The sequence below is a fragment of the Acomys russatus genome, chromosome X (assembly GCF_903995435.1).
Source record: "Acomys russatus chromosome X, mAcoRus1.1, whole genome shotgun sequence".
In the NCBI taxonomy this organism is placed as follows: Eukaryota; Metazoa; Chordata; class Mammalia; order Rodentia; family Muridae; genus Acomys; species Acomys russatus.
In genome coordinates, this window is record NC_067169.1 from 104,728,921 (window position 1) to 104,740,614 (window position 11,694).

Genomic DNA, 11,694 nt, shown 5'->3' on the forward strand with positions numbered 1-11,694 from the left:
TTAAAAATATGTATATACTGTGGAATGATTAATTTGAGCTAATTAACATATGCCTTACCTCACATATTTTTCATTAGGACAGCTTTTTAAAAAGAACGTTCCCTTGTTGCTTTGGTTCTGGTTTTTGGTCTTCTTCCAAAGTAATGTACTCTTATTTAAAAACATCAGGGCATCAGGCATGATGGTACATGGTGCTCCACACTTTTTTGGTCTCAACTATTTAGGAAGTCTCAATTACTTGAGAGGCTCACCTGAGTCTGCATGTTCCAGACCAGCTCTGGCAACACAGTAAGATATTATCTCAAAAACGAACTGGATAAACTAGTAAGTCTGGAACACACATCTGGAATCTCAGTACTTGGCATGTGGAGGCAGGAACATCCAGAGTTCAAGACCAGCCTTAGCAGGATACTAAAGTCTTTGTGCTTAAAGATAGCCTGGGCTAGATGTGACCCTGTCTCAAAAACAAGCGAGGAAAACTAAACAGAAGAGAAGAAACAATAAATTGTTCACTCACAGTCTCATTGGAGTCAGCCAATCTATGGGCCTTATAGTAAAGCTTTTTAAACAATTCTCAACGGATGCCACTTAATTCTTCAGTGACAAACTTCTTCAAAGATTAGTATTGTATCCTGAATACCATAAGAAAACACCTTGTTGACCATGTAAGCTGTCTTCTCCTTTTAGCAGCTTCAAACAAAATTAAGAGGAATATTTTTGCATGTGAGCTTAAGGAACCTTGTGGAAGAGTAGGAGGAAGGACTGAAGGAGCCAGAGAGGTCAAAGACACCACAAGAAAACCTACAGAATCAACTAACCTGGGTCCATAAGGGCTCACAGAGACTGAGCCACCAACCAGAGAGCCTGCATTGGACATGTTCTCCTACACATATGTTGCCTGCCTCTGGATCCCTTTCCCCTAACTGGCCTGCCTTGTCTAGGCTCAATGGAAGAGGATGTACCTAGTGCTACTGCAACTTGATATGCAAAGGATCTTGATATCCATCGAAGGGCTCTTCTCTGAGGAGAAAGGGAAGGGGAAAGGGAGGGGGAGAGAGGGACTAGGAGGAGCAGAAGGGGGAGGGAAGTTCTAAATGGGGATGTAATGTGAATTAAATAAATGGTTTAATTAATGAAAAAAATTAAGAGAAATATCTTTACACAGAAAGAAGTACACACGTCTATATCTATATATACAACCTTAACTGTTTCCTTAGGATACAGTTTTTCCCTAGAAATTGAATTTTTCCAGATCATTTGGGACATATGTTGTTGTTGGTTGTATTCAAATCGCTTGAGACTTATACCTATGTAAAACTGACACATTTAAAAAATATTGTTTAAATGTTGAACTCCAAATACAAGTTGCAAAAAGGAGACATAATAGTGGAGGACCTTGCTTTTTGTGAAGCAGTGTCAGGATTTTCTTAACTCACACTGTGATGTTCTGCAGTTAACACATTACCTTTAGTTCCTGACTTGTCTTTACTTGTAGTTGTAGGACCTTGGGCTCATATGGAACCTTGCTGAATGTTAATTTCTGCATGTGAAACTCCTCTCTTAGCTTTTGCTACTCTTTCCTGTCTCCACTGCGAGTTCCAAGTGCTCCCTCAGCACTGTCTTCTCTCCTCACTAAGATCCAATCAGTGTGATCTCTACTCCACAGGCCTACCCTTGCCTCCTCCTTTGTCTCTAGATCAACTTCAACTCTGATCCCTCCACCCCAGCCCCCAGCACATGCCTAAATAATTAGCACTGGTCACTTAGGGCTCAGGTCAGACATAGCACCCTTTAGAGAGCCCCATGTGACCATCTCCATGGTGCCAGAAAAAAAAAAAAAACCAACAGCAACAACAAAAAAACAACAACAACATTATGGTAGATGTCTTGTGAAAATTTCATACTATATATTTTTAATTCCTCCACCTCTTGAGTTCTTTAAATGAATGACAAGTGAATGAAGGAGCCCAGACATACCTGTCTCCTAAACTTCCTACCTAGTGATTATGTGGAAGAAGTGGGACCTCCTGAACAGTGATAGGTCAGGAAATGGTATCTCATATCTTCGATGGTATATGACAGTAACTCTGTGACAGGGACTTTTCAATCACTTAAAACATCCTGCCTGTGAAGTTCTGGGGACCCTCTGTCTTTCTCTGGGTCTGCTGAAGGGGGAATTTCATCATCATAAAAGGAATCTCTGAGGACAAAGGATTGCTTGTTTAAGACAGCTAAGCCCTAAGATTAGCACTGAGGCGCCATGCCTAAATGCTTCCAGGGCCTGGGGTCAGCTCACTCTAGACAGGCCTCCAGTTTCTGGCTCCACACCTTGGACCCAGAAGAGGGGGAGGAAGTTAGGAAAAGAGCGAATACAGATTCTGGTGGCGTGTTGGGGTGAGGGGGCAATAATTGGAGCTTTACATAGCTGATGTAGTCAGAACTAGACAAGCTATGCATTTGCCAGTTTCACAGCCCCCAGAAGAGCTCGCCTGAAATGCCTGTCACCTCCCAGTCTTTAGTGCTGCAGCCTGCAGCAGATCTTATCAGGAGTGCTTTGTCCCTGAGCCACATGGACCAACTCTGTACTTCCTACCTCCTGGGGTACAAATACATTCTGGCCCAGATCTCTCAGTGGTAGAGCGGCTCTAACCACATGGTTTCCAGCTGACAATCAGGCCCAAAGCTGTTGAATGGCACCAAGTATCACAAAGGCTAGCACTGCTCTCTGACACTTGGCTGGCAGGCTTTAGGCCCTTATAGGAAATAGCTGGGCCACTCCTGGCACCCCACCCCCACCCCGGGTTGGTTCTGCCCCCAAGGCTATACCCCTTTAGCTCTCCCCCCAAGACATTGGACTCCCCTCAGTCACTTTGAAAAAATGTCTTTCTCTGTTGTAGTTGTCAACTTCATTATCTTAAAGCACAAGCTAAAACTAAGTTCTTAAAGCTGACGTATTTGTGTTCCGGACAGGTCAGAAAATGGCGCAAATACAGAGGTGCTGTCCCTAGAGAACAGAGAAATGTGTCTAGCATTCATTGGAATCTTGCTCTTTAGCACCAGAATTCCTGGCAGAGGGTGAGGAAGCTCAGCTAGGATCCCCTCAGCACCAGAGTGGCAGGAGTGGCAGGCAGGGGCCCTGTGCTATTCTGAAAGTTCAAAGGGTGGCAAGGCCTCAGCTTTCCTGTGGTTCCCATGAATGTTGACTTGAATAAACATCCAATCACCACACACCTGACTCCAAAGCCAGTTCCCTAGCCTTCCCCCCCTCAGAGCTCCCTTCAGAGTTTCTTGGGACTGGTCCCTTCCTCCTTTAAGCTGTGGAGAGTGAGGAGGCTGTGAAGGGACTGGCTGCAGGCCAGGCCTTTCCTCTGAAGATGCCAGGAAAGCAGCCTGGCAGCCAGGTGACAGTAGAGGAGGTGCCTTCAGGTGGGGGGGCATGGGGAAGAGCAGCACCCAAACTGCATTTGGTCTGTTGACTGCTTGTCAGATAGAACACAAGTGTTTTCTTTCTTTTTCAGTTCAATTTACTTTCCGAATCAGCAAACCCTAGGCTCTGAGGGACATAGAAAACTCAGTTCAAACAAAGGCATTCACCAGGCAGCATTGGCCCGAAGTAATGACAAATAAATCCCTGGCAAAGACACTGCTAACATTGGCTAGGCTTGGACTTTATGATCCCTGCTGATTTTTTTTGTGACCTGACTTCTAAGTTTTTTCTTTTGGCTTTCTTTGTACAGATGAGGGAGGTAGCAAGCTGATCAGGTCCCTGTGTTTTTCTATCAGCAAAACCATGATTTTGAGGACCCAATATGGGGAAGTCTGCATGACTCTACAGGGCAGATTACAAGTTCCTGAAACCTCAGGAAGCTTCCCTGAACACGGTGCGATTCCAGAGAAGGCCTAAATACACAGATCAGCCAAGACTCTGAAGCCAGAAAGTCTATGACTTGCATCCCAGGGCACCTACTAAGCAGTAGCAGTGGGCTCTTGGGAAAGTCAGGCTCTCTATGCATCCATTTCCATGCCTGTACAAAGGGACAGGAACCTAATATTTCTCACCTCAACAGCTTGGATGACCATTGCTTGAACACAAGTCTCAGGGTATCTGTTCAACATTTAAACTTGGCTGGCTCAGAGAAATGACTCAAGAAGTAAAGGCACTTGCCACCAAGCCTGATGACCTGAGTTCAATCTCCAGGACCTATTTGGTAGAAACAGGGAACTGACCCCTACAAGTTATCACCTAACCACTACATGTGTATTATGGCACACACACACACACACACACACACACACACACACACACACACACCAAAAGTAGTAAGTGAAATGTAATAATAAATTCTACTCATGGTTACATTCATTGGGCCTCAATGCATACTTACTAGCTCTGCTTTATTACATACATTAATGTGCAAAAAGCCTGTGGAGTGAGTACCAATAATATTCCCTTTCACAGATGAGACAAAACTTGAGTAGCAGAGAAGTTATAGAACTACTCTAGATAATGGCACTTGTTTGATTTCTGTGAGAATTATGTAAGAGGGAACATGCGAAATCTACCTAGAATATAGTGTTGATGATAAACACTATGCCTGACAATTACTCAGCAATATTGATGCTGTCATTGACTGGATAAGCTTTACTATAAGTTGTGATCATGGAGGAATTTACAATGTGTGCAAGAGCAAAGGTTTTGGCTAGTTCCATTCTACTTCTTCAAAGGAAAGCTTGCCTTAGCTTAGGTAATATTAGCCAATTCTTGGAAAGCAGCTATGCTCACTACCACACCACCAACCCCACACATACTAGCCAGTTCTTATTGATGCTCACAGGATTAATGGCTCTAGGAAGGGAAGATGTGCCATGAGGTTGCTCTAAGCACAAGCCAACCCCACCCCATTGGAATGGCAAGACAAATTAGCATCTCCCCCAGAGCCCAGTGGAAGACAAAGAGCTAGGGGTGCACAGCTTTGCTCAATGGGGGTGATTGACAAGTTCAAGGATTCTAAAAAGAAATTTCAACTTATAGGCAGAAGACTGTTGCTCTCTGTTGCTTTGCAAAGACAAGAAATCATGGATCTATGAGCAAAGAGTGGGATGCGAAAAAGCTTTGAGTTCCTGCTCTATTCCAGGAACCTTACATCTGTTATCCCACTCATTTTCTCAATGGTGTCCCAAGGTAGAGGATATGACTATTATCCTCTACTGATGAGAATGCACAGGCTTAGGGAGGAGATGTGACCTTCCTGAAGTTCCACACAAAACTGTCACAGCTGAGACTAGAATTAAGGTTGAACCAACTCTAGATACATTTCATTCCATAATTCCATCCGCACATCCTAAAACAAAGAAAAAAAATAATCATTTTCCATCCTCAGTGTATTCTGGTCACTCTCTTCAATCTCAGTGGTCACTCTCCTCAGCCAGAAACATGAAGATTATTTGCATTCCTTTTTCACTGGATCCATTATCAGTTGCCTTCCATATACAAACAGGAGTTATAAAATCATTCTAGGAATTCTGCCCCCTTAGCATCTCTTGTATCCATCATCATTTTTCTTATCTGTATTCACCACTGACTAAAGTCTACATGAGAAAGGGAAAATCATGTGGGGGAATCCTCTTCCTCCCTTAGTTCTTGTGTGGGCTCTTTGGGTGGATCTAGAAACATAATTAATAAACTCTAGCTGATTAAGTACATAACATGTAATGGTTTTGTTAATTTTACATGTTCACGGAGATCTTCACCAGTGAATTCTGAAGAAATGATCAAAGCACAAAGCATTCATACTATTTAGACAAAGAACAAAGAATCTGTGACCTAATGATGTGATAGTTTGTTATCTGGGCTAGGGTAGTAAATTCTTGAGCTATCCATACAGAGATACATGGCAGATGGATGTTGATGCCATTAGAAGATAAGGGTTACTTCAAAGAGTTTGTTTATTCAAGGTCTGCAACCTGAACAAGCCTCTTGAGACCAAGGCCAATTCCCAGCCAAAGCCAAAGTATATGAAAGCCAGCTCTCCTGAAAGAATCATTAGGACTTGCTGCTGCATGTTGAAAACATGGGTCAAATGGCCCTTTTCAATAATCAATAATCCAGACTGGCTTATTTTGAGATTGGATGTCGTTAAGTCCTTCAACTGCTGTCAGGCTGGATTACTGATGTTTGGGCATATATGTGTTAGGAAATGCTTTGACCATCTAAAATTAGAGCTCCTAAACTTGATGTTACCCAGATTCTACCTTTTATCTCAAGTACTTAGCGTGCATCTTTTATTAAATATTAGTTGATCAATTGAATAGATGTTAATAAACGAAGCAGGTGTTAATGTCTTCACTTATTGAGATGGATATAAGTCCCAATTCTCTGTCACCTTCAGCAGATGGATAGACTTCATCACAGATAGAATACATTGCCTGAATAATGTAAGCATATGTAACCTTGATTTTCAGCCAATCCCTCTCTTTCTGTCAGCTCCACCCACCAAACTGACCTTTTCCTTCAGTGAAAGGACCAGGCTTTGCTTTATTTTATGTATTGATCTTCATATTTTCTTTTCCAGATATCATCATTGCCTGTTCATCCTAGCTCCCACTTTTTACTCTCTTAGGCCCCTCCTACTCAACAACCTAAATAGCTTATTCTTTGGAGGTAACTGCCTGATTTTTTGTTAAATCTAGATTCTGACAGTTGTGAATCAGCTGAGACTCAGATAAACCCCTCAAGACCCCACAGCTTGTAAGTGCAGATTCCTGTTTATCCTGGTTTATCAGACTTCAGATAAACATTATCGCTTTTACGTTACTTCTCACAACTCAGGGAACAAAGAGAGTATGTGACTGCCGTAAGATTACAGGCTTTGTAGCCTGAAATCCAGGCGCTTTTTATTATACCAGAACAATCCTGTCACCAGAGTTGGAAAAACATAGCCTTGTAATGTGGGACAAGAGGTTATCCAATTCACTATTGACCAAATTGCAAAAGTTCTCTCATCACTACAAACTGAAAAGGAAACTTTCAAACAAGCATCTATAAAGTAAATTCCACTACTGATTTTAAAAAATCACTGGGCAGTTCTTTACTTTTCCAATTGACTTAGATAATGCTCAGTCTATCCTTTGTCTTTGTTAGCAATGAGACCTAGTGGCCTTTGTTGTGTGCTCCCCAGGGTATCAGATAAGCTGACTCACTAAGTTCTCTTCTGGGTAATCATGGGATGGTCAGCAAAATCACCTAGCAATCAGACAAACGTAAGTGCAGAGATATTTCAACCTCTTGTTTTGAGTTTATTGTCTAGAAACTATCAAGTGAAATGAGTTTTGAAAATCCACAAACAAGAGTTTCCAGGACTTCGCAGAGGAGGAGAGAGTGTAGACGTCAGTCCCAACTGCATCAACTATGGTCTTAGGATAACTTTTCTCTAAAACGCTCCATCTACACCTACACCTAAAAGTTGCAAATGGCTCTAGTTACAAGGATACTGAGCTTCAGAGACACACACCATGCCTACTGGTGTGTATATGGCAAATGTATTGGGGATTCATAGTCAATGTAAAAACCAAACCTCTAACAGCCCAGGAAAATTTAGCTTTGGTCATAACCTTTCTTTCTTCTTTTTCTGGTCCTTTTGTTGAAGAAACAAAAACCAAAATTCCACTAAAACTTGTAATCGTCTTTTGAACCATATGATATTACTCTATATCTCTTCTTGCTCACTCACTCTCACCATGACCCTGAAGCCACCCTTGCTCATCCAAGAGTATTAACAGAAGACCCATGGATGATGTCAGAATTAACAATGATCAGGCTTGCGAAATGTGGATAGGGACTTGAAAAGCAAGATGAGGGTCTCACTCTGTGTTCTTCCTAGGATACTTTAGTAGGCACATTCTGACAGTGCTGAAGTTCTCTGCCTTGCCCATACTGCCTTAACGCTTTAAAAAAAAAAAGTCACAGTCAAAACGTTTGACTAATATTTTCAGACCCTTCATCTATAAAACCAACATACATTGCCTTAGACCAAAGAAAATGTACACAAATGGGGTGTCTCTGGAGCCAGATGTTCTTCCTAATAATCTAACTAAAGTGATTAACGGGTTAAAGAAAGAATAGGATGATTGCGCACCAGTTACATCAACAATTCAACAAGAGGAAAAGGAGTCACCCAAGTCAAGTTAATGCCCTAGCACTGCTTAGGCTAGAACATGCCCTTTTTCAAAAGAACTGTATCTACCCCCATGGTAGCATCAGTTATGCACAAAGCAAGACATAGATCTTCAATAATAATTTTTAACTAAATAGCAAAATTAATGAATGATTAATTAATAAGTATCAATGATAGAGCTTTGGTGGCTATGGGTGCCTTACCAACCTGTTAAATATTACAGCTACATATCCACTTCCTCAGACCCAACTTCCTGACACCATTTGGCCTTCTCAGTGATTAATGAGGAGACCCCAGTGTGCTCACTCCCACTGTAAATGGTGACCTTGGCAGTGTGGATTTACAGTCTTTGATTTCAATTCTTGGTGGAATATTGACAAAATAAAATTCCCCTCAATCTACAGGCCTGAGACAGATTTTGAATATTGAGAATATTATAAAGATAATGCCACTGGAGTTTAGATAAAGGGTTCTGATGTTGATTAACCATCCTTGGATAGCATTTTTTCTGTCTGATAAAATGCCCTTTTTATATTTCTCCTGCTATGGTATAAAACTGACACAGATGCCTAACCGTCCACTGTTTTAGCTTGTGTAATAAATTATTTTCTTGAATCTTACCTTTAAAAGAAAACCTCCCCTACCTCTTCAGATTTCAGTTCACTATCAGAAACCCTATCACATGGCTCTCCTCAGCTACTACTAATGAGCTCTCTTCATTATAATCACATGCATTTCTTTACCTTGTTTAAAATATTAGTGCTAATATAAGAGACGTTTTTCAAGTTGCTCTTTTGTTTGTTATTTTGTGCCAGGGTCTCATGTAGCTGAGGCTGGCCTCAAACTCAATATGTAGCTGATGCTGACCTATAATCCCAGCATTTTGGAGGTGGAAGGGTTATAGGATTGCACCAGCTCAGTTGCTTATATATATCTGCATTGAAATCAGTAAACAAATTTCCATTATGGTGTCCCTGACTTCTAGTGACTGCCTTGCTGAGTGCATCATCTTCCACGGTTAAGGAGAGAAGGACCTTCTCAGTGGTTTACAAAAGATGCAGATGTTCACTGTATCCTAAATTATTTATCCTTTGGGGATATATAATATTCCAAAAGGATGTTCAGGCCTAAGCAACTACTGACAGATGAGTTTTCTGAAGCCAGTTGCAGAAGAAGAGTATAGGGGAGAGTTCTGGATTCTAAACCCCGACCCTGTGCTTACATACTACATTATGATAGTGTGCAAGCTATCCAGTGGTCCTGCACCCTCCCATCATGCTCTTATGGCTATCATCATCATCACCACCATCACTATCATCATCATCATCATAATCATTATGCCTACTGTTGGTAAGGAGACACTGTCATGTTAGATGGCTTGGTACAAAGTCAAGTTCTGTTCCCTCACAACAAAGCTGTTTATAGCACTGCAGCCCATGCTGTTTCCACTCACGAAAGCCCCATGATTAATACTCATGGTTCAGCCTTCCACACAGTACAAGGTATCAGATGCTTTGACATTCGAATTGCTGGGTATCAAATCTCTCCTGTTATCTTTCCAAGGAACACAATGTGTTGCAGCTGGACAGAGACAATCTGACTTGAAGCCAAATCAGGCTGGCTTCAAGCTTCTGGAATTGGCTCCTGGGGTCATGAATTCTATGTAGATACAGGACTATGCTCCCCACATAATTGGATCTGAATTAGAACTGCACATTCATAAAACTCTCCTGTCACTTTTTGTCAAAGGTTTCTCTTTGAGTTGCCTGATGTATCTATTTAAAACTTAGCCTAAAGCAGTATCTTTTGAATACCCAGCTCAGTAATTTGAGTTCTGGAGCACTGGACCAGTCTACTACCAGCTCACAAATGGACAAATTACTCAAAAGACATTTTCCACCCCTCACATATACTTCCAAGAAAGAATAGGAAATGCCCCATAACTCTAATGGAATCCATTTGCTACAAAAACAAATCATTCAGGTCCGAGGAACTAGAAATGCCTTTTGCACATAAAACTGAAAGGAAGAGACAGCAAAATAGCAGCTGAAGCCACAGAATCATCATCAACAAAACGCATGGTTCAAATCAAAATGGAATATTCATTGGAAAAATGGGCTACCCTCACATCCCACATCATTGCCTGAGCTTCGAGAAGTTGTCAGTTTATGTGTAAAAGGAAAAAAACCACACATTTTTGTGTAAATTTTATGGAAAATGAACTGTTTGTTTCTTGTTAGTAGCTAATGTAAATATCACAGGAAACAGCAGTTTGGCTTCTAACAAAAAGAAAAGTAGAACATTTCAAAATGCTCATGCACAAATCCTGACATCAAATTGCCCATATCTTAAGATGTTGGAGCTTGAGCACTAGATGATGTGCTTAATACATTTGTTCTTTCTTGCAGAGATGAGGTATAATTGTATGCAATCATCCTGTAGCTATGAATTATATTAAGAACTCTGAAGTAGAAGTATAAAATCAAACTAAATCGTCTCTTATCCTATTTTCTCCTTCATTTGTGTCACTGCTTCCTGAAGTTCTCATTAAAATTGTAACTCTACCCCCAAAATCGTAGGTTTTCCTGAGAAAAAGAAGGCAGCTCTCTTCTCTCATTTCCCTCCGAACCTCAGGGAATGAGACTCACAGATAAATCATTTCAACAAACAATAATGCCTTATTGGGTAGTAGAACTAAGCTGTTGTTCCCTTTTCACAAATATTTAGAGTATTTTTCAAGTCTGTTTTCAATGTCCCTTGAGAAAAGAGAGCATGTTCTAGAAGAAAGGTTAATGGGAAAACATGAGCCACATCGTGACATTAAATACAGATTTCTTTTCCAAATCTAAAAACCACAGTCCTCCTTCATTCGGTTCTAAAGAAGACATAACATTGCTGGCTAATGGGCTGTCCACAAATGACTATTATTGAATGAATAATAAAGGAATAATAGCGACGTGATTTCCACTTACATCAACCACAAAAATCTTCTGGGAATCATCCAAAAACTGTACTCTTAAATGGAGCATCCTCAGCGAGGCCGTTGGGCTGCGAGCAGATTCAGATTGCTGTGGGTGCTGTGACAGGAAGGGGGCTTTCTCCAGGCATCTCTCTCTCAGCTGGATGCTGAGCACTGAGGTCCCCCCACCCCCAGCCAGGCATTCCTATTTCCAGCAGGGCCCACTTCTATTTGCTTGAAGTAAAGCACACCCAAGGGCGTTTGCACTGCTGAGTGCTGGGGATCAATAGCATCCGGGCAGCCTCCTCTTCGGACAACGTGCAGTCCAATTGGACTTTGAACACACTGCCTTTCTGCAAAGAAAAATAGAACAGCACAGAAACAGTTGTGGCTCTCTTTTCTTTAAAAGAGAGCAATTTGGAAACACTTGGTAAAACTTGGAGAAGCTGAGAATAGCCATTCTCAGAAGCAGAAAGATGAGAGTTACTCTCATTTTATATTCCCTACCTGGGCAAAGAAGCCACATGAGCTATGCTTTATACTTAAAAAATACCTCTTCTC

At 41.4% G+C, this 11,694-nt stretch overlaps 1 protein-coding gene across 1 annotated transcript in view; it reads right to left on the reverse strand.

The window, feature by feature from the left end:
- Nucleotides 1-11,418, reverse strand: part of Frmd7 (FERM domain containing 7) — a 54,098-nt gene extending 42,680 nt beyond the window's left edge. Inside the window, exon 1 of the mRNA XM_051141194.1 lies at nt 11,147-11,418. Within this exon, the coding sequence (XP_050997151.1) occupies nt 11,147-11,203 (57 nt within the window). The 5' untranslated portion in view covers nt 11,204-11,418. The remainder of the gene's footprint in view (nt 1-11,146) is intronic.
- Between the last annotated feature and the right edge of the window lie 276 nt (nt 11,419-11,694).